The sequence below is a fragment of the Typha angustifolia genome, chromosome 6 (assembly GCF_048772165.1).
Source record: "Typha angustifolia cultivar Huaian chromosome 6, ASM4877216v1, whole genome shotgun sequence".
In the NCBI taxonomy this organism is placed as follows: domain Eukaryota; kingdom Viridiplantae; phylum Streptophyta; class Magnoliopsida; order Poales; family Typhaceae; genus Typha; species Typha angustifolia.
Genome location: NC_133244.1, coordinates 6,075,608 through 6,098,359, shown reverse-complemented (window position 1 = coordinate 6,098,359; position 22,752 = coordinate 6,075,608). Strand labels below are relative to the sequence as shown.

General features: G+C 42.3%; 3 protein-coding genes and 1 pseudogene across 3 annotated transcripts; 3 read left to right on the top strand and 1 right to left on the bottom strand.

Annotated features, from left to right (window-relative positions):
• Nucleotides 1-1,731: 1,731 nt before the first annotated feature.
• LOC140760965 (uncharacterized) lies at nt 1,732-7,717 on the bottom strand. Its single transcript, XM_073098090.1, has 8 exons — nt 7,231-7,717; nt 7,025-7,142; nt 6,554-6,937; nt 6,183-6,458; nt 3,944-4,455; nt 3,736-3,860; nt 3,291-3,436; nt 1,732-2,382 (listed from the first exon to the last, which is right to left on the bottom strand). The coding sequence occupies exons 1-8, from the start codon at nt 7,443-7,445 to the stop codon at nt 1,894-1,896; spliced, it is 2,265 nt and encodes a 754-aa protein (XP_072954191.1). The 5' UTR covers nt 7,446-7,717; the 3' UTR covers nt 1,732-1,893.
• A 4,147-nt stretch (nt 7,718-11,864) lies between these two features.
• LOC140761416 (subtilisin-like protease SBT1.5) lies at nt 11,865-14,394 on the top strand (annotated as a pseudogene).
• Nucleotides 14,395-14,587: 193 nt separating this feature from the next.
• Nucleotides 14,588-16,074, top strand: LOC140761573 (epoxide hydrolase 2-like). Its single transcript, XM_073098966.1, has 4 exons — nt 14,588-14,893; nt 15,096-15,281; nt 15,498-15,733; nt 15,825-16,074. Exons 1-4 carry the CDS (start codon nt 14,612-14,614, stop codon nt 16,072-16,074), a joined length of 954 nt encoding a protein of 317 aa, XP_072955067.1. The 5' UTR covers nt 14,588-14,611.
• A 4,297-nt stretch (nt 16,075-20,371) lies between these two features.
• Nucleotides 20,372-22,331, top strand: LOC140761470 (protein DETOXIFICATION 55). The gene is made up of 2 exons (XM_073098802.1): nt 20,372-20,623; nt 20,735-22,331. The coding sequence occupies exons 1-2, from the start codon at nt 20,579-20,581 to the stop codon at nt 22,133-22,135; spliced, it is 1,446 nt and encodes a 481-aa protein (XP_072954903.1). The 5' UTR covers nt 20,372-20,578; the 3' UTR covers nt 22,136-22,331.
• Nucleotides 22,332-22,752: the final 421 nt, after the last annotated feature.

The window sequence follows — 22,752 nt, the reverse complement described above, 5'->3', positions numbered from 1 at the left end:
TATTTAGTTAAATTTAACTAATAGATTTAATATCAAGATGTTCTCCGCACATATTTGTTAAATTATAAAGCTCAATTTATGAATACTGAAAATATAAAATATAAATTATAATTTTATTAAAAGATAGGGTGTTATATGCAAATTTTCTTACTAGTTTTTTAAGTTTTCTACTATTCATCTTTATTATTTCTAAAATAAAATTTTTATTTTAAAAATAATTATTCTTATATCCACTTATTTCTAAAATAAAACAGTTATTTATTTATATTTTTATTAAACCTCCGGTAACTTACGCCAGTAATAAATTATACACGATTTTATTACAAATATAGAGGTGTAATAATACTACGCACTAGATACTTATTGGCAGTCTAGTTTATATAAACTTATTTAAAATAATTATTATATTTAATAACTAAATAATAAAATCCGAGTAAAAATGATAGATGATGTACATAATTTATATTTCAGAGGTACACATAAAATTATCCTTAACAAATCTTGATACCCAAATGGTGCAACTAGACTTGTATGAGATCCCCCGACCATTGAGGAGGACAAGCTCCATGTGAGCCCCTCTTTGCTGGGCCAGTTTCCCTCGTGACACAAATTTTTAATAAAATTTATTAAAAACACCCTAAAATTTAACTTTATTCTCATTCACATCTTACTCCGAGTTAACTATTTAACCTAACCAACAGGAGTAGAGATTATTCCATTACTTGGGAATTATTTGACCTAGAAGAGAGTCTAAGTGATAAATATTCATATGATAAGATGTGAATAATAATTAATGGAGTGGAGGATTTGAAAGTGTCTCATTTATAGGGTTGGTGAATGGTTAGTGGATTAGTTAATCTATTAAAACAACTAGATGAGCCATGTTACCACTTGAATTAGTTTAATATTGAGTCCAAACTTTAAGAAAAAATGGGGTTAGGTAATTAGTGAATATAATACTATGGATGTATGTGTATTTTAAGTGCTTCCAAAAAATTCTATTCTTTGAAAATGACTGCTAAGATTGCCATTTTTTAATCATTGTCAGCAATCCAGATTATTGATTATTTTAGGTACCATCATTTTGGTTCCTCAATGTAAAAATGGGCACCAAAGAGTATGGGTGTACTTAAAAACCCTAATAATTTTTATCCTCTCGCATATCTCATAATTAGGGGTGTAAATTAGCCGATCAAGCTTGAATTGATATTAATTTTGAACCCTGATTTGTGATTAAAGTTGAACTAAAATTATTTCAATTCGAACTAATTTCGAACTTGAGTTGAGCTCGAGTTTAAATAAGCTGTTTAATTAGCAATTTCAAGTCTTATCGATTCAAACCATTTTTGAGTCCGAATAAATTTGGAATAAAACCTTATTCAATTATAATTTGAAATAATCAAAGCCATTAGATTAAAAAAAAATTAATGATTCATATTACTCATATTATATATATATATATATTGAGTCGGCTCGAATTTAACTTCGAGCCTAAACTTCAAATTTTTTAGCAGAGCTCGATCGAGCTTTATCTACCCAAACTCAGCAGGCTCTATATCATTTTGACAGCCCTACTCATAATCCTGTAAGATGCAAACATCAAGGGCCAAGCAACAAAACTTGGAAACCTAGAAAGGGACATAGGTATATAGGATTGTTAAGTCTTCTACTATTTATTATGGCAGGGATGTGCTTGATAGAAACATGGTATCAATAATGCAGTCAGTATAAGCCTAAGAGCAAATAACAATCTTCATTGAATAGCAAAGAAGAAGATGAATATTCCCATGTAAGACCTTACACAGAAAAAAAGAAGAAAAGATTCATATTTGCTCCAATCCAGACTTATTATGTTATTAATTTGGAACTTTAAGGAGCTTGCAAGATGATTGTTCATTGTATAATAGCTTGCCTATACAAAAGCTCCTTGCCATCAGCAGGTGAGTACTTAGTAATAGGCTCTCTGCCATCATTCCTCTCTGCAGAGGCTAATACCTCTGCAGCATCCAAATACCAAGGTTGCAGGTGGGGAGATAAAGAAGAAGATGATGAAGGAAGCATCACAGAACCCAAGTCCCTCTTTCCTGTTTGCACTTCGCGGAATCTCCTCCTGGCTAACAGGCCAGCAGCGTCTTCTCTTCGGATCTCTGATATAGTTCTGGCAATAGACATGCACAGGAGCAACACGAGCACTGCATCCTCTTCTGGCAAGAACTCAACTGCAAGCAACTTCCAGTTTAGAAGTGCAGTGGCTTTCCCATCTGGATGTTCTGCGGTCGTTCTAACTAGTGTGAAGTATTGGTCTTCAGCTTCATCTTGCTTGTTTGATGAATTAGCCTTCTTTACTTGGTATTGCAATCTTCTCCCTCGGAGCAAGATTGCCTGCACAAAATTCAGTATACGCTAGATACCCTCTAAAAAGATTTAAAAACAAATTTCTAATTCTCTTTGTCAACTAATTTAAACTTTGATATCGGTACACCAAGTTCACTGGGTCCTATGACAGTAACCAAGCTAGAAGGATAGCTACAGAGAAGTCAAATATCAAGCAGCATGAACTGCTGAACAGATAACAAGAAGCTTCTTGATGTCTGAGCGAACAGGTCAATTGCAGCAGGGATCATCTTCATGCAAAAGACGTTAAATTTGGAATGTAGTATTCTCTTATATTTTAACTTAACATGCGCTAGATGCAAAACAGGAAATGCATCATCAAACTTTCTTCATTCTCTGAGGATAAATTAGATGCAAGAATTAAGTTTCGTTTCTACATTCCCCTTAAATTTCCTGCAATAAATTCTGAAATGCTCAGGGTAGATTGTATTTACCCTCCAACATTAGACCAAAGCCCCCCAATTACTGCTTCATTTACATCTACAAACAGACCTAAAGTGTTTAAAATCATTATTCCAGCATAACATTACATGGCATCAGCAAATTTGATTCCATGAAATATTTCATTGAAAGATCTTACAGTGAATAATGGCTAAACCATATCATCAAGAAATGATGCTCTTCATTGAATGTTATGAACCAACTGAGGTACCAAAGCACTATTATAGCAGAAAATATCACAAACATGTGCCTATATCTGTAGAAAGATTGACATTGATGTAGTAGTCCCTAGACAGTCACAGAGAACATGATTATCTAGGACAGTGAACATTTTCAGGTAAATATTATCAATAAGCAAACTCAAGATAGTTTATATCTGTCTCTTTTAAGTTTATCAATTATCCTAATTATGCATATGGAAGACCAAAACAAGAAGAATGAGAAATTTACACTACCTTTTGTGTAGAATCCTCATTTTCCAGGTGAATACTCAGACCATCCTCCCATCGTATGGTTAGGAGTTCTCCAGTTGATAAACACCAAGTTGTCTTCTTCTCCTGCAGATTTTCTTTCTTAGGTGTTGCTGTGCCCACTACCTTCTCTACATCACAGGGAAACACCCAGCATCTCTTAATCATATATCGCATGAAATATATGACGCATTGAAGCTCTAAAATTATTTTTCAAACCTGAAATTGATTAAATGGATAAGGAAACACAGTACCAATAAAGGTATAACTTATTTATGTTGTGAAGCAAAAGGTAGATAGGTGTACACAGGTAAACAAAAATCGCTTCAGTGCATCACCAAAGCACAACTTGAGTGTCTTGCTCAGTTATAAGAGAAGGTAGTTTTTTATTACTTATAATGAACTCTTGTTGAATCAGGCCATCTCGTACCAGGAGCAAAACCAACAGAACTAGCAACGTACGACCATGAGCCTTCCCGAACTTCTGTGATTCTGTCCTCCAGTTTCACTGCTGTTGGAGTTTCAGCTCCCCGTCGCCAAATTCCTCTTCCTACTCTGCACAAATTACAGGAATCTTAGTTAATACCGTAACCACAAATTCAAACTCATACTGTATAAGAATAAGCAGACAAATCAACCTTATCCGGACCACAAAACACTCTTTTCTGGCATGATCAAGAACTGTGCGAGACAACCAACGGCCTTCTTGTGGATGGTAGCCTTTCATTCTTAGTATCACATCAGAAATCATTGCACCACTATCATCAGTCACTTTATCAGGAACACACTTCAATAAGTATGGCGCCTGAATGGGGGGTGTCACCGATGTCATTGCTCTCATTTGCATGTCTACTTCCCTTGTTAGAGTGAAGGTGGTTGCACGCAACAAATCAATCCATGAGAAGACTACAGTTTTGAGCAACTTGCTACTTCTCAGGCAACCATTTCCCCGCCTCCGGAGCTCTATGCCAATGCCTCTTGTGCCAAACTCACAGTAAAGATGCCATCTCTTGCGCCAATGTTTGGATGATAAGTTGTATGCTTCCTCGTCAATCTTCAATGATCTATGAGACCTCAGAGTTCTTAGCCGCAGGAATGTCTTGTTTCCATATCTTTTCCCCTCCAGTTCTCCTTTAAGGAATACATAAACCTGTCACCACAAAGTAATGAGATATGCCTATAGAGCCTTTGCACTAAATTGACATGAATTTAGAAGAAACCAGGTACTAAATTGACATGTTTATAGAGAAAACCAAAACATACTGCAGTAATAGTAATCCTAGAAATTAGATTGATGAACTAAAGTTTTAGTTATGAACTACATAAAGTACATATCCTCAAAGATAATACTAAGTATAGAACATGACTATCATGCCATAATACGAGTGGAACCGATTCAACTGGATAAACCAAAATTTTCATCTATCTAAAAGAAGAAAAATCAGGTATGTTTCTGACATAAGTTGGATCATTCTTATCATCCAATGTACCATCAGCCACACACGAGCTTTGGTATCACTAGCATGAGACAGAAAACCAATTGATGGTAAGTTCATCCAATTGAGTTCTTGTACAAACTTGCAATCCAAGCAAAGAATGATAAGTAAATGCATTGATGTTTTAAGCAAGTCAAGCAACTGGAAAAATTACAAAACTTATTATAGCTTTCTCGTATAAAAGTATAGTATAACATGTTAATGATGGTCCGAGATAGGTGCAACAGTTCAAATAGACCAAATAAGAGGCAAAAGCATGTCTGAGAACTGTGTTCTGGTTTAGATTTAACAGAGTTGCACATCACAATACTCAATAGGAAAATAGCTAATTTTAAGTGCGTCATTTTAATCAAATGATCCAAGTAAAATAGAGAACAATACTCGATAGGAAAATAGCTAATTCTAAGTGCCTCATTTTAATCAAACGACCGAGTAAAGTAGAGAAGCAACAGATTGGAATATCATGTTTATAACTTCATATTCTCCTGCGAATAAAGAAGATATTTTTTGGATGTTGATTGTGCATTTGTGCATTTTGACACAGTTACAGCATGAATATGCCTGCATTGATAATTTAATATGACTGCATCATCAAGTGAGAAAAGTTCTAGTATACATGGATCACCAAATTCTCTTGTGCTTTTTTGTCTGGTAGCAAACTTCATATTGATCAGCTTACCGACCTCACCAAACACCAATGAGACATTAGGTTCAAGTTCTAATCTGGCTAACAAGGAGATAAAGTATCCAAAGTGCCTGCCAAGTTGAACTTGAATCCAAGCAATTTTATTACTTCAAAATTACTCTCATTTAGGCTTTTTATTGTAGTTCACTCCCTTTCTTGCATATCCTAGTTACTTATTGCCTCCAGTTTAGATCTTATCCACAACACTCAATGGTACATCCAGGTCACTCCTACATGGTTCCAGAATGTTGCAAGACCTAAAAATTTATGAACATAGCAAGGCAACAGGTAGGATTCTAACTACATCAATAATACTGGATCTTAATCTGAAACCGATAGCAAATATCAAAGCATCCTAAAGTAAAGATTTAAATGTAGATCAGATTAACAAATATGCACAATCACACATCCCGATATCTTATCGGGTTATCGAGAATCGATAAAGTTAGCAGTAAATATTAAATCATCCTAAAGTAAATATTAAATCACACAATCCAATATCTTATCGGGTTATCAGGCATCGATTAGGTTAGCAGGATAAAGATATCTTATGGGTCAACCTATACTGTTTGTCTAGAATCTAAAAGGAAAACGACATGGCCGCCATCCACTATTCATTTCCAAGTAGGACGAATAATTGGAGTCTAACTTTCCAATCGAGGGAACGAACGGAGGAATGAAATTGGGAAACGATACCTCCATTAGTAACCTCGGCTGCAGCACCTTGTACCGGCGGTTGACGTCCACCTCCACCGCCTCCCAGTTGAACACTTCTCGCCGTGCCGCCAACTTCGCCACCGCATCGATTTCCGCGCCTGACCTCTCGTAAGGTTCGTCGTACGCCTCTTCCCATGCCCTACTCGTCTCCTCGACCTCCTCCTCCTTCGCCGCCGCCGGATCCCCGAAACCCACCACCCTCTTCTCCACCTCCCCCAACCCTTCCGTATCCCTCGCGTATCTCCCTGGAAAGCTCTGATGTTACCACCCACCAAACCGATCAGATCCATCGAAATCCCCAAAATCCACATAGAATCCCACATCAAGATCAAGTCTTTAGGACAATTCACCTGGTGGGCGAGCCACATGAGGAGGATATCCGAGGTCGGAACCAATCTAACACCCCTTCTACCTTCGAATCGCTTCGCGAGGTGGAGGAAATCCAAGTACCTCCGCTTCGCAGCGACGAGGTACACAGTCTCGGACACGAAGGGGTCGGCGAAATTGGAATGAAGGGAGCGATACCTCGCGGCGATTTCAAAGAGCTCGACAATTCCCTCTCCGTCTCCGTCTTCGGGAGCGGGAATCTCGAGGTCGAACGGCTCTGATGGGTACTTGACGGCCCAGATCTCGCGACACCGGTCCGCAGCGTAGTCCTCGTTCTCGTCGTCGAAGATGGCCGGGCGATCGATCAGGTTCCCGAATCTCGAGGCGCAGTACTCGCGGTAGGTCGCCTGAGGAGAGGAGAGCTAAAAGTTGGCATCCCCAGAGGAGGAGGAGGAAGAAGAAGTAGGGCAATTCGGGAATTTTGAAAGGCTTACGTGATTGAGGCGGTGGCAGTGCCAGACCCATTGGACGTCGTGCGGTGGGAGGAGCATCGGGATCTCCGCGGCCGCCGACGTGAGCTCCGCGATCAACGGCATCCATAGCTCCTCGTACCTGCCCGGGAAAGGAAAAAAAGAGAGACAAGAATCCATCAATCAGAGCCGTCGATTGAGAAGGAGAGAAGCGAAGGAGGGATGCGGACCGTCGGATGGATCGGCGGAGCGTCGCGGGGTGGTGGAGCAGAGAGGAGGCGGCGAAGGAGCGGATGAAGGAGAGATGGCGACGACTGGCGGTGACCAGATCCAGCGATAGGCGGATGCGGTCACTGCCCGAGATGCTGCCGCTGCTCTCGCTGCGACTCCGAGTCCGGTACGAGCCGGACGAGGAGGGCGGTGCGGTGATATTCTCACCCGCCATTTGCCTCTCCGCTGCGGCCAATAGAGGAGTGAGAATAGATTGGTCCGAGGCGGCGCGTAGGAAGGTGTGCGTTATTTAGCAGCAGCAGTTTAAGTATATACACACTGCGACGCCTGTCAGGATCCTCTGCATTCCTCGTTGTCGGAATATGTTGTGGCGACCAATTATTTGGCGGCGCCAAGTATCGAGCACTACGTTTGTAGGGAATGATATATTAGTATTAATAACATTATTCTTTTATCTCTAATAATATATTCCTAAAATGTATGAAATGGCCCCCTACATACTCCCCACAAATATTTCTGGACAAAATAATAATAATAATAATTTTGGAAAGAGAATAAAGGAGTCCTTTCCACGTGTATTTTTTTATTATTTATAAACTCATAAGTTCAAAGGTTAGATATGGGTCAGATAAATGGTCAATTATCTTAAATATAGAGATACTTAAATCCCACCAAACTTTAGCCACTATAATAAGCTGTCTATTCTATGCTTTAAGCTATGCGTATCGTCGAACAATTGCTCCGAGCTAAATGCCACTGAGACATGCTCTAAGTCGTCATGCTGTCAAGCTGCTCCTCTAAGCCAATCGTACCATCAAGTCATCAATCGTTGTCGAACAATTTTTTTACATTATAATTATTTAGGATTGAAATCAATCTTATGATCTCCTTAGTCATGTAAAAAATTACCAAACAATTCTACCAGAACTTATTGGTATCTTTCCACATATATGAGAGGAGCAACATCTTATTGGTATCTTTCCACATATATGAGAGAAGCAACATAATACAATACTATCTTAGATTGGATAGATGCTATGGCCTCAAATGTGAGAATTTCCTACAACCTAATTAATTAGTATCTTCCTAAATGTCGGCAAGTTAGAGCTTTACCTTTCCCCTTGGATGGATGAATAGTTAAAAGCTAGGGTGACCTCTCGTCTTGGGTGTTAAAATTTCGGGACGAAGAATTATGGTTCTTGGTCATTGAGACCTGGTGGAGTGGATTCAAAGTAAGCTCTCCGAATAGAAGCAGAGTACCTTATCACTATAAGGTTCGATTTACCCTGGTGCAGTTGGTGCTCTCCACTATGCCCTTCTACTAGGTGAGATCAACTTAGATACCGGACCCTATCCTTGATGCCATAACCAAGATTGCTTGATCCTTCCTTTGCGAAAAGGCAGCAAACTAGCGAGCCCTCCACCTCATGGGGTGGGACTCCATCATGACTTCAAAAGCTGCTGGCAACCTCGGGTTGAGATGTTTTCACATGATGATGAAAGCTTTGCTTAGGAGCATGTGCTTAGTGTGCTACGACAATGACACACGTATGCCATGGGTGGAGATTGTTCTACACAAATATGGCAAGCCATCGTTATGGATTTAGGGGAAAAGGAAGCAAGTTTTATGGCTTTAGAGGGCCTTGACACAAACCGCCAAGGACCTGAGTGGGTGGATTTTGGCGATTTGTTGGCAACGACAATAACATATTGATGCTCCTAGACCTTCAATCTCTACAGTTCAGCTTATCCGCCAGCCTTGTGTAATAGTGATCTCTGCATTCAACTTGGAGTTCAAGTTGGAGGAGCTACTAGCGCTTGGAATGTGAAGAAAAAAATTGGGTCCTTTGTTGCTGACTTGGCCTCTTAAATCTAGGTCATGTACTGAGGTAGAGAGGATCTGGAGGATCTTTGGGCTTAGGTGCCTACAAAAGATAGCAAAGCTAGAGCCTTCTCTGGAGGATCTTTGGGCTTGGCTCCCTCTAGTTCATAGAGTTAAATTGTTCATCTGGAAGGTCTTATGGGGGAGGATCCCGACTCGGGCCTATCTCTACAACATCAATTGTGGGCAAGCTAACAAATGTAGACTTTGTGGGCTATTTCAGAAGACAGGCGATAACCTATTCTATGGATGCCACTTTGCTAAAGAGATGTGGGCTAACATGGCAAACACAATTGGTGTGGGGCTGACTTTGGATCAACTAGATGTGAACTCGATTACTAAGGAATGGAATGAAGATTGTGAGCGAAATGTTCATATTAAAGCAGCTATTGCCTTAGGTATTTGGGGGATATGGAAAGCTAGAAATAGGAAAGTGTTCGATGGGGATTTGGACTCGCCATTTATTATAGCTATGAGACTAGATCCCCTCGACATCAGCAAAGAAGAGGCACCGCCATTGAACACTAGTACTTGCCATCTAAGGAGGTGGAATTAGGGTCAACATAAATGGCTCGTACACGAAGCATGATCACCAAGATAGTGCTACGACGAGAATGGTCAATTGCTTATAGCTGGCGCAGAGCCTATTAGCAAAGAGTCTCCTATGATAAGTGAAGCCATAGCACTCATATTGGGCATCCGAGAAGATAAAGAAAGAGGCTACAGAGTCCTAGTAGAATCGGATGCAGAAGATGTAAAATCTAAATTTTGCTGGGTTGAAGACCAGTGCCATGGAGTATCCAAGGGATTGTAAAGGAGTGTGAAAACTTGATGAATTCGTTCAGAGTTATTAAATTTTATCATGTTTATAGATCTAAAAATAGAGCGACGAATTGAATAGGCAAATAAGGGAGGAAAGTAGTTGATAGAGTTATATAGAACTGTAACTCTCATCTGGCAGATGAACTTACAGAGATCCTCCGGTAGGGTCCTTTTAGTGGTCGAACACCTATTGTAGCACTTAGCCGTTAAATAGCTTGATGTTTAAAAATAATATTAAAAAAATACTCGGTATCTTCTGATTAGCTACAAATTTATCCAGTTGAAGTTAAAAAACTGAAAAAAAAAAAAAACCTTCGACATCCCTTCTAATTCTTAATATTAATCCTACATATAATAGAGCTAGTTTCTCCATCTTCTCTATGTCCGGTACCGGTTTTCAGTACCTCTTTAATTACGAATTTAAAGACTGAAAAGTTATTGAGAAATTAGTTACATAGACACATTTTCCTTTTTGTAACACATCTCCTCTCTCTCTGTTTAAATATAAAAAATAATAATCATCTAATAAGAGATTAGATTCAATCAAATTTATATCTATCTCTATCTGATTCAAAATGATAAGAGACTTATTTCATCTCTCTCCAATCAACAGAAATAATTTTATCCCATGACATACTTAAAAACGAAATTCAAATTTTTTTATGTTTTTGAAAAAATAGGATTCAAATCTAATATATTGTTTTAAAATTAATAGAGAGTTTAACTTAAATAGGTTTTATCTCTCTTACTATTTAAATATAATAATATCCAAAACAACAACATTTCTTTAGTAGCTATCTCAAACTGGTTTAAGAGATAATTGATATAACATTTAACTTTATACCATTAGTTCCCATCTTCAGCTAGATTCATGTTTCATTCTAAACACCCACAAAGAAAAAGAGGATACAAAAATAGAGCTTTTAAAAACTTAAAAGAGACATTAAGTTTGGCAAACTAAAATGATATGATTCAAACTCAATAAGATCACCTCACGAAGGTTATAAGGTTTGAACTCCCTTATTTAGGTTAGTCGTTTACCATTCAAATGTCTGTGTTCAAATAGCCACCCTATGACGCTGGATATAGCATTTGAACACGTCATTGCAGGTTTATTTGTTTGGTTTAGGATTTAAATGTTTATAAGTTAGTTTAAATTTACCCATATATACAGAGAACAACCTAATCTAGGATATAAATCAAGAATTATTTAGATTTGCCTCTTCCTCTATCTCTCAACCCTCTCTATCTTCGTCCTTCACATTCTCTCAGTACTCCTTGAGTCGTTTTAAATTATAAATCTACCTATATCATTATTATCATCATCACTATTATCTCTTCTCATCGTACATATATAACGACAATATTAAAACATACTTATGCATTAGTCACAAAAGTCCAATTTTATTAACCAAAGTCGGATAGACGAGTAGAATAGGGAAAGTCAAGACCTCGATCTATTTCGGTAAATTGAAGTTTCCCCCAAATTGATTTGATCCTATTTTAACTTATCCATATACTTACTTTATTAAAGTTAAGCATTTAATTTGATTCTATTTACAATTATTAGTTAGTCATACCCAGAATATATATATATATATATATATATAACTTTAGTACACGTCAGCAGAAACCGACGGGAAGCGTAACGGTGGTGATGCTGCTGCCCTCCAGCTCGAACGCAAAACCCGGGAGAATTCAATTGAATCCGAGCCGGTCCATGGACTAATAGTAGTCAAAACGAAGAATACCCACGTCATCTACTCATCTATTATTAATTCCCAGACTCACTCCTCTCCCACCCTTACGTCTATATAGGGTCTTATATGCCTATTAACTTCCCAGCATCTTTTCTCCACTCTATAAATCTCTCTCTCTCTCTCTCTCTCTCTCTCTCTCTCTCTCTCTCTATATATATATATATTTAGTCCTTCAAATGTTAGCCATGGCTTCCTCTAATCTCTTCTTCTTGCTTCTCTTTCTCCTTCCACTCTACTGCAGTTCTAGTAATAGTACTACTAGTGGAAGTAGGACCAGAAGCGTTTATATCATTCGAGTTGATAACGATCTCAAACCCGCTGTGTTCTCTGACGTAGAGAGTTGGTATGCTTCCACTCTGACGTCTCTCTTAACTGCCGTTCCGACGAGTAGTGCTGCTTTGGAGGATGTGGGTCCTCTCCACGTGTACCGCTCCGTCTTCCACGGCTTCTCTGCCGTCCTCACGGATTCCGAGGCTGAACGACCTGCGCGCGTCCCGAGGGGTACTTGCCGTCTTCCCCGACCGAGCTCGCCGCCTCCACACCACTCGTTCGCCGCAGTTCCTCGGCCTCGTGTCTTACGGCTCTCGACAACCCAGCAACCTCGTGACGTCTTCCGGCGCCGGCGCGGGTTCCGTTGTCGCTGTCCTTGATACTGGGATTCGCCCCACCCATCGAAGCTTCACCGACGAGGGACTCCCGCCACCGCCGCCCAGGTGGAAGGGGATCTGCCAGGTTGGGCCCTCTTTTCCGGCAACGTTGTGCAACCGGAAGATAGTTGGCGCTCGGTTCTTTCCCTCCGGTTTCCTCGCAGCCGCCGGAAGAGGGAACGTCTCCTCTTCCGGCGATGTCCTCTCCCCGTGGGACACCGAAGGCCATGGGACCCACACGGCCTCTACGGCGGCAGGTCTTCCCGTTGCCAACGCTTCTCTCTTCGGATACGCGGCAGGAGTTGCCTCGGGAGCGGCGCCATACGCCAGGATCGCCGCGTACAAGGTGTGCTGGTCCTCCGGCTGCTTCGACTCTGACATCCTCGCAGCCTTCGATGCGGCCGTCGAAGACGGCGCAGACGTCATCTCCCTCTCCGTCGGCGCAGGCCCCGTCCCGTACCACCTCGACCCCATCGCCATCGGTGCCTTCGCCGCAGCCGCCGAAAGAGGCGTCGTCGTCGTCGCCTCCGGAGGAAATGACGGCCCGGGCGAGATGACCGTCACCAACGTCGCCCCCTGGATCGCCACCGTCGGCGCCGGCACCATCGACCGCCGCTTCCCAGCCGAAGTTGTCCTGGGAAACGGCGTTGCCCTCTCGGGAATCTCCCTCTACGCCGGGAAACGTCCTTCCCCTAGACAGTGGTTTCCCCTCATCTACGCGGGAAAGGCGTCCTCCACCCGCCCAGGGGTGGTCCACTCTACCGCGCCTTTCTGCGCGCGCGGGTCCCTCGACCATTCCGCCGCACGTGGGAAGGTCGTGTTGTGCCAGCGCGGCGGGGTGCCACGCGTCGAGAAGGGATTGGCCGTCAAGGAGGCCGGTGGGGCAGGCATGGTGGTTGCCAACCAGTTCCTCGACGGGGAGGGAGTCGTCCCTGACGCCCACCTCCTCCCCGCCCTCTCGGTTGGATACACGCAGGGAACGCCATCCACGCCTACATCCTCACCGCCGCTTCGCCGCGTGTCCGCCTCGCCTTCCACGGCACGCGCGTCGGGGTCCGTCCAGCCCCCGTTGTCGCCTCCTTCTCCGGCCGCGGGCCCAACGCCCAGTCGCAGCACGTCATCAAGCCTGATCTCGTCGCCCCCGGCGTCGGCATCCTCGCCGCGTGGCCCGATGGCACGAGCCCCAGCGGTCTCCGTTCCGATCCACGTCGGACGGAGTTTAACGTCCTCTCTGGTACTTCCATGGCGTGCCCCCACGTCTCCGGTGTGGTGGCCCTACTCCGCGCCGCGCACCCGGACTGGTCCCCCGCCGCCATCCGCTCCGCAATGATGACGACCGCCTACGTCACGGACAACCTCGGGCAACCCCTCGTCGACGAGAGCTCGGCCAACCGATCGACCGAGTGGGCCCACGGCTCCGGCCACGTGGATCCCGACAAGGCCGCCGACCCCGGGCTAGTCTACGACCTCACGGCCGAAGACTACCTGACCTTCTTATGCAACTCAAAGTACTCAGAGTTAGATATCAAGACGATCGCCCGCAAATCTATAAATTGTTCGCATAAGGTCGGCAAGCCGTGGGACCTTAATTACCCCTCGATCTCCGTCTTGCTCGAGCAGTCGTCGACGGGAAGAGTGGAAGCTGTCGTCCGTCGAACGCTGACGAGCGTGGCAGAAGGGAGATCAGAGTATGCGGTGGGCTTCACAGAGCCAAGCAGAGTAAGAATGGTGATAGAGCCAGGTAAGCTTGTATTCGATGGCAAAGGTGACAAGAAGGAGTTTATGGTTAGGGTTGCCGCCGAGAGAGTTAAGCTCCTGGCCGGCGATTCTCGGACGGAGTTCGTCTCTATAACGTGGACGGACGGGAAGCATAGAGTGAGGAGTCCCATAGGGTTTACTTGGCAACAGCCTTTTAATTAATCCATATATATTACTTTATGAAGTAGTATTATAACCAAGTGATTAAGACTCTATGACCTTGGTGTGAAACTGATCTATTATTTATTAATGTTGGTTTTATTTGTGAAATTTAGTGTATAATTTCTTTTTGGAACAGAGCAAATCTACTTTTTATGTTTAAAGTAATAAAAATATATGACTTAATATAAATTAAATAAATGTTTAGAAATCATGTCCCACGTGGCGTTTTGAGAGAACTCTCGACACATGGTTTCATGCGTCCATGCATGCGCTTCGTGCCACAAAACGACTACCTAAGATCGGAAGGGGAAATAGAAAGGAAGAAGAAGAAACAAAAGCTGCAGCAGAGATGGAGCGGATCAAGCATCGGACGGTGGAGGCGAACGGGATCAGCATGCACGTAGCGGAGGAGGGTGACGGCCCCGCCGTGCTCCTCCTCCACGGCTTCCCGGAGCTCTGGTACACGTGGCGCCACCAGATGAGATCCCTCGCCGCCCGCGGTTACCGCGCCGTCGCCCCAGACCTCCGCGGCTACGGCGACTCCTCCTGCCCTCCCTCCGTCACATCCTACACCGTCTTCCACCTCGCCGGCGACCTCGTCGCCCTCCTCGACGCCCTCTCACTCACGGAGGTACTGACCACTATTGTGTCTTTTGCAAATAACCACCTATATTTTGTGTATATAAACCGGGGATATTATGAGCTAATTAACTAGAGGTGTTAAAATTGAAAAATCTAATATGGATGCATGTGGTTATTTGCAAAAAAAAAACCAAAAATAAGGGTCGATGTGGGTCGATTGTGCTAACTCTTTTGGGTCGTACATGTTGAAGGTTTTCGTGGTGGGGCATGACTGGGGGGCAATTGTGATGTGGCATCTTTGCATGTTTAGGCCGGATAGGGTGAGGGCGGTGGTGGCTCTAAGTGTCCCTTTTTTGCCAAGGATTCCGGCAGTGAACCCTGTGGACTATTTTAGGGCTCTCTATGGTGATGAGTACTACGTTGTTCGCTTCTTCCAGGTATATCCAGTTAGTCTCTGTTCATCTAATGGAATAATCATAAGCTTTTTTATAACTATTTTATCTTTGAAAAGATATCTTCGAACAACTATCATTTCAATCAATCTCATACCAAGCATACAACTAAATACTAGAAGAGATTATATCAATATAAACTCTCTTGTACTAGCTATACTAGTATTAGTGTTAGTAAGCAGTTTAATATGTTATCTATAGGAAGCAATAGCTCCAGAAGTAGAGTTTGCTCGTCTTGGTAGTAGAGTAATGGTGAAGAAATTTTTGACGTACCACAGTCCAAAGCCTCTGTATATACCCAAGGAAGGCTGGGATTCTCCTTCAGATGAAATCACATTGCCTCCTTGGATCTCAGAGGAAGACATAGACTACTATGCTGGCAAGTTTGACAAGTCTGGCTTCACTGGCCCAATCAACTACTACAGATGCCTCAACTTGTGAGTTTCTTGATGATCCATTCCATTGCCTACCTCAAACTTCATATACATAATTACTATGAGCCAAATTTGTTGAGATTGCGGTTTGCAGGAACTGGGAGTTGACAGCAGCATGGAGTGGAGCAAAAGTAAGAGTGCCAGCAAAGTTCATCACTGGAGACCAAGATCTAACTTACCACATCCCAGGTGAGGAGGAGGACTACATCCGCAAGGGTGGCTTCAAGAGAGATGTGCCATTCCTCCTTGATGTAGTTGTGATGAGAGGAGTTGGCCACTTCATCCAGGAGGAGAGGCCACAGGAGATCAGTGATCACATCTATGACTTCATAAGAAGATTCTAACTCGATCTACGTAGTTTAACCTAGCTTTTATCTTATAGTGAAGCTAATTATATATGAAGGGCTTTTAATATAAAACAAGGCAAGCTTTGCATCTTTGTTCTAATGCAAGATTGAGCCTGGCATGGAGCTGGGCCTAGAACTATCTACTGGGCTCATCTCGGGCATGGACAATAAATTACGCTTTGACTCAGTGAAAAACTCGAGGTTACACCAACTGGAACTAAGAATTAATCAAATTTATGCAGCATCGTGAATCATGAATATTGCTTGTAGAATGAATAATATGTTAAAAAATTAGTGCCTTTGTTAGCTAGGTAAATAATTTTATAATTTACGTATATCTAGACTTTAGTATCCTTACATATATATATATATATACAGACTTTTCATACGTAGGGCCCAACAGTCGAATCTTCATATGACTTCACTCATTTAACTTTCGAGTGGAGTCGAGATTTTAAATGTTTGTCCACTAATCTCGCCTACTATTTGTGGTTTAATTTTAGATGATTATAATAAACTAGTTAGTAAGTTTCTTGTACTGTTCATTGAGTCTTGTTTCTAGCTACAGCTATACCTAATTAACATTACACCAACTTGCATGCACCTTGTCCTACTTAACCGACATGTCGAGCTACCCAACAACATGTACAAGAAGATTAACTTGCTCCACCCAACCAATACTAGACCTTCCTTCAAACAAAGAAGAGCTAACAGACTAATAGTTAGCCTATTAGTAAAGATGATGCAATTGGCTGTTGGTTGTATAGCTTTTATCAAATTATGGTACTGCGATTACTCTCAGCATCACAGAAGTTATCCAAACAACGCCTAACTGCTTTCCTCTTTCATGTTTCAAATGGCAACAATGACATAATCTTTCCATGATGAAAGAGTTGGCTCTATTCGGAGTAAGAAACACGAGTGGGGTTAGGCCAAAGCAAGTTGATCGATAATGATATATATATATATATATATATATATATACATGTGTGTGTGTGGCTCATTGTCACATTTTCCACTAGCATCTCATGGTAGTTTGAATTGGATATGGACATGAATGTACGCTGAAAGCTCCCATCAATATTCTTATCTCCTCCTCTTTTCGTTTTTCTTTCTTTTTTAATCACTATCCCATGCGATCTTCATGTGTTGGTTACTAGTCCATTATAGTGGAGAGAGAAGTTTCCACTCATCTACACATGCCATGGTGGTCCTCCATTAATTTAATTTGGATCCCTAGAACCAGCCAAACAACTCACAAGTCTGCCAAAGAGACTGAATTAAAGAGGCCATGCATGACGAAATTTTCACTCGAAAGTGTTAAAAAATATATAAAAATTATCGTTCTCTACCAACTTAAACTTGTAAAGAATACACGATGGATAAACAAAAACAAATTGCACCCTAAACGACACAAGATATACAATAATTATGTGATACGGTTCCGCAAAGCCAAGATTCTTGGTTTTATGTCTAGTGGGGAGAATATCACATCCAAGATTCTCAAAATCTCTTTTTGATGAAGTTGGTTTTGACCAAGATTGTATTGTGGGCTTCACAAGTGTCTATTTTAATTTTACTTGATTAGGGCCCTTAAATAAGACACTAAAGCTCATGTGGGGGCATAAAAGTGGCTCATCACATCTCAATCCTTGACTAGTTGTTGTGGCTTTTGTGTACTCTTTCTTCCACAGCAATTGAGAGCTCCTTCAACAAACCTTTCTATAGTCAATAGAAAACTTAAGTTGGACAAAATAAATCCCAGTGGTTATGAAATTGAAGGAGATGGTGTTTGATTGTTTGGGTTTGTTCCCTACAATCCAACCACCATTAATTGGAACAAACAAACAGATGTGACATAGATGTGCTATCCTTAACCAACAACCATGTGGGCTAGGGCTACATGTCGCCGCGCCATTGGCGAGAGAGAGAGAAAGACGTATAAACTTACAATATCATTGCAAGCAAGAACTATATATTTTAGAGGAATTAGGGCATAATTAGGTTTCCATTTTTCCTTTTAATCATGAGGATGAGCAGCCAAATGCACATGCATGGTTGTGTACTAAGTGTCATATATGTGAGTGTTGTAGGACCATAAGATGCAATAGCCAAGCAAGATATCATTTGAGAAGGACTTATGGGAGGTGAAACTAAAGCATGAACCCTAGCCTAAATTTGAATTATTGGCACCAAATGTACTAGTTAATTGGGAGGCTTATATCACCTCTAAAGTGGAACCTTTCCTTAGATATTTAATAAAATGGCGGGCTCCTAATTAATACAGCATTCGCGAGTAAAATTTCGACCCATAAATTTTAGAAAAATTGACTCTCACGATATTACACCAGTAATGTGTATCATAACTCTTACAAATTTTACTTCAGAATTACACTAGCAAGTGCATATAATTATTTGCAAGTAACTTGAGTTTTAATTCATGTTTACTAACATAAAGTGGAATTATTTGGAAATTGATTAGGAGCTAATTAATTTGCCTCCAACTTTTTAATTACATAAGAAATAGTTACATTGCTCTTGTGTTGCAATTGCACATGCAACTTGAAAGTGGATCATTCCATACTTAACACGGACTAGTGGTCCACCCTAAGACCCAAAAGTGACCTCCTCAAAGCCTATGGAAGGGAGAGTGCTTCAAACTTTCTTACGAATGGTTGAGGGCTAAGGGTTAAGTCCCTTTAGGAGTGACACAGAATGAAAAAGATAAATAGTTTGTTGACATAACCAGTGTACTTTTCCGGGGACGTTTGTCGTGTCCTAAATCTACAACTTTCTCACATTGAGATTGAAAGTTTAATAGGATGTGGTTGTGGGACAATTTTTTTGGTAGGTTAAAACAATTAGACCAACCATTTTAAGAAATAGATAATAATAGACTCGATCAAATAATATGTTAAAAATCTACTAAATATCACTCTAATGCTTGTGAGAAATTGAGCACCACTTCTATTAGAACTGATTAGATTCAACTACTGAGCTATAGTGATAATATATAGAGAAAGAGACTTTGAGACGTCAAGTAGAATTTGGACCTATTTTATATTGCCTCCCTACTCTTTTAGAAATTCAAATCCATTATCTTACGCCTAGTCAAGAATTAACGTTTTCAGGAGAAGTAAGGGAAGCGTTGTAATGTAATATAGTAGATGCATGTGACTAGTAACACCCTTCATCTCTGGTTTCACTTAGTCTCTCTAACCTAATAAAGACGGTGTGAAATAGTTCCAATTAGTTGTTTGTTCATATGAACTAACTATATATATTGTCCGTCTATTTGCCTTTCTAAAATTACCGGTGTAACAAGTATGATAAACCTTAAGATTACTTATCTTAGAAGGACAATAAACTCGAATATTGTTTCTTAAAAGACATGCTGCATGTCGTGCCTACATTAACAGTTGTTGACATGGGGTATAATATTTGCGACCTCTAAGGTGATCATCATGGTCTCCTACAACAATATAATAAGTACTTATCTCTTTTACACCCCGTTTGGATGCAGAGACTATTCAGAGAAGAAAGAAAACATAAACAACAAGATATATATATATATATATATATATATACTTTTGTCTAATTTAGCTATAAATTTGAGGAGAAAATAGAGGAGGGAGGAGGATTATTATTATTATTATTATTATTTTCCTCCAAAAGTGAGGAGAAAGGAAGGTATCATTTTTATTTTCTTTTCTTTTCTCTCATATATGCTAAGAAGGGAGAGAAAATTATTTTCATTTTCTCTCTCTTCTTCAATCCTCTCCATCCAAAACATAGTTTTGTTCTTGTGTGGGTCTTATGGCACATGACCAGCCGAGTGAACGGCAGACATGTTTGAGAGTACTAGTCGTTACGTGATCCAAATCCATGCACCCACCCATAATTTTGGAGCCACTTTCTCAACCAACTGTGGCCCTAATCAAAAAGATAAACTTTAGCTATATATATATATACATGTATAAGAAAACCTGGAGGAAAAAAAGAAAGAAAGAAAGAAAGGAAAAGAGGTAGTTTTATGGAATTGGAAGTCTTTGAGTGCAAATGATCCATAATAGGAACAAGTATAAAGGGGAAAAGAAAGAAAGAAAGAAAAAGCTATGTTAAGTATGTAAGGAAAGGAAAAGATGTGCATCTAAAAAGAAAGATGAAAAGTTGGTAAGTGAAAAGTTTTGATCCACTGATGTGTTGTTGATAGGCGACATGTCTGACCTTCACTATACAAGAGGGAGATGGGACCTTCAATCCCTCTTTCTCATTAGATGTTAGACTTTTTATCCATGTCCTCTCTCTCTCTCTCTCTCTCTCAAAAGCATGCTGCTCCCTTCTCCAGCTTAATCCATGCTCAAACTAGTATAAATAATCCCTCCAACTCCTCATGTAAGTATGTAACCCTCTCTCTCTCTCTCTCTCTCTCTCTCTCTCTCTCCTCTCTCCCAGTCAAGAAAGAAGAAGGGAGAAAATTATACGAGCGAGAGATATATCAATGGACGCTGGAGACCGTATCCAAAAGTGCATGAGCGTGTCTGAGGTATGTATGCTATCGTAGAAGTGAAAGTATAATATACGTGAAGATAGTGAGTGCTAGTTGAATCACGTACAAATATTCCAGGGAAATATTATGATATATACTATTGTATAGGTCGTGGAGGAGCTGAAGAGGATGAAGGACATAGGCCTCCCCATAACCCTAATCAACCTAGTGGGGTACCTCCGGAGTATGGTCTCCGTCCTCTGCATGGGTCGGCTGGGCAGGCTCGACCTCGCCGGCGGCGCCCTCGCCGTTGGCTTCACCAACGTCACGGGCTACTCTGTCCTGGCCGGGCTGGCCATGGGCATGGAGCCCCTCTGCAGCCAGGCCTTGGGGTCTCGCAACCGTGCGTTAGCTTCGCGCACCCTTTATCACACCATCGCTCTCCTCCTCCTCGCCTCCCTCCCTATCTCATTCCTCTGGATCAACCTCCACAAGATCCTTCTATTTCTCCGGCAGGACCCCGACGTCGCCCTCGTCGCCGCCCGCTATTGCCGGTACGCCGTCCCCGACCTGATCACCGCCAGCTTCCTCCACCCCGTCCGCGTCTACCACCGGAGCCGCAACACCCTCCACCCCCTCATGTGGTGCACGTCGATATCTCTCCTCCTCCACCTCCCCCTAACCCTAACCCTGAGCTCCCGCCTCGCCGTCCCCGGGGTCGCTCTCGCCAACTCCGCCACCAACTTCCTCACCCTCCTCCTCCTCCTCATCCACACCTCTATGTACCCCTCCTCCGGAGAGGACTTAGGAGATGGGCCGCCGGAGATCTCGCGGGCCGGAAGCTGGTGCCGGCTCCTCCGTCTCGCCGTCCCGAGCTGCCTCGGCGTCTGCCTCGAGTGGTGGTGGTACGAGCTGATGATGACGATCGCCGCCGGGTACCTCGCCGACCCCGCCGTCGCCCTCTCCACCGCTGCCATCGTCATCCAGACCACCTCCCTCATGTACACCATCCCCACCACCCTGAGCGCCGCCGTCTCCGCCCGCGTCGGCAACGAGCTCGGCGCCTGCCGCCCGCGCGGCGCACGCGCCGCCGCCGCCGCCGCCATGGGCCTAGCCATCCTAACCTCATGCGTAAGCCTAGCATGGACCACCTTAGCAAGGAACGCCTGGAGCAAGGTGTTCACGAGTGACGGCGACGTCCTCGAGCTGACGAACACAATACTGCCTGTCATCGGAGTCTGCGAGCTAGCTAACTTCCCTCAGACTACCGGGTGCGGCGTCCTCCGCGGGAGCGCTCGGCCGGGGATCGGAGCCGTCATTAACTTGGTATCTTTCTACGTCGTAGGAGCACCAGTGGCTCTATTCTTGGCGTTCAAGGTCGAGATGGGCTTCTTGGGCCTTTGTCTTGGGCTCCTGGCGGCCCAACTTGTGTGTGCTTCGGCCATTGGGATTGTTATTTTTAGGACGGATTGGGAGAAGGAGGCTTTGAAGTCAGTGGATTTGGTAGGCACTCCTTCAATTATGCGATTAGAAGAAGAATGTGAGCTTCTTAAAGATGTGGGAATATAATTTTTTTTTTCTTTTATACTTGTGTTTCTAATTTGTACATGTACATGTATGTACTGTTTGTGTGTGTATGTGGGTGTTGGTATAACACTATACGTACCTACAGTGTATTTTGTTATTATACGAGCTTGTTGTAATTTTAAAAGGGAAAAATTAGATGGGATATTAAATATAAATAATTACATCTAGACATCAACTATTGTTAATTTTTCACATAGTGAACATGAAAATTGACAAAAGTTCATGGGTCCGGGTGTAAATTAACACCATCAAGTTCCTATGCGATGAGGTCCTACTTGTGATATGGGCAAGAGAGAGGGTGCAACACATAAAATTAGCAAACAGGGGTACTTCTTCTTCGTCGTGGGCCCCACGAGAGAAGGAAGTGCCGCATAAGAGTCCGTTAAGGATGGGCCTGAGTTCCACAGGCAACAAACGTAGACCAGCTTGCAAGGACACGTGGAAGCAAATTAAGGCAGGGCAGCCAATGGATCCCCGCCACGCCCAACCGAGTGAAAGCGTCCTTTATTAGCCCCTGCAGTGCTCCGCACCTCTTCCACCTTTTGCCTTAACGTGTTCCCCTTCTTCTCCTATATTATTATTATTATCTATATCTTCCT

What these genes read in the sequence shown, in the direction of transcription:
- LOC140760965 (XM_073098090.1), bottom strand. Translation starts at nt 7,445, where the DNA reads ATGGCGGGTGAGAATATCACCGCACCGCCCTCCTCGTCCGGCTCGTAC. An exon ending in TGTTTTGTGGTCCGGATAAG is followed by an intron (nt 3,861 to 3,943) that starts GTTGATTTGTCT and finishes TAATTTGTGCAG; the next exon opens with AGTAGGAAGAGGAATTTGGC. An exon ending in TTCTGTTGGTTTTGCTCCTG is followed by an intron (nt 3,437 to 3,735) that starts GTACGAGATGGC and finishes CCTGTGATGTAG; the next exon opens with AGAAGGTAGTGGGCACAGCA.
- LOC140761470 (XM_073098802.1), top strand. Translation starts at nt 20,579, where the DNA reads ATGGACGCTGGAGACCGTATCCAAAAGTGCATGAGCGTGTCTGAG. An exon ending in AGTGCATGAGCGTGTCTGAG is followed by an intron (nt 20,624 to 20,734) that starts GTATGTATGCTA and finishes ACTATTGTATAG; the next exon opens with GTCGTGGAGGAGCTGAAGAG.
- LOC140761573 (XM_073098966.1), top strand. Translation starts at nt 14,612, where the DNA reads ATGGAGCGGATCAAGCATCGGACGGTGGAGGCGAACGGGATCAGCATG. An exon ending in ACGCCCTCTCACTCACGGAG is followed by an intron (nt 14,894 to 15,095) that starts GTACTGACCACT and finishes TACATGTTGAAG; the next exon opens with GTTTTCGTGGTGGGGCATGA. An exon ending in ACGTTGTTCGCTTCTTCCAG is followed by an intron (nt 15,282 to 15,497) that starts GTATATCCAGTT and finishes TGTTATCTATAG; the next exon opens with GAAGCAATAGCTCCAGAAGT.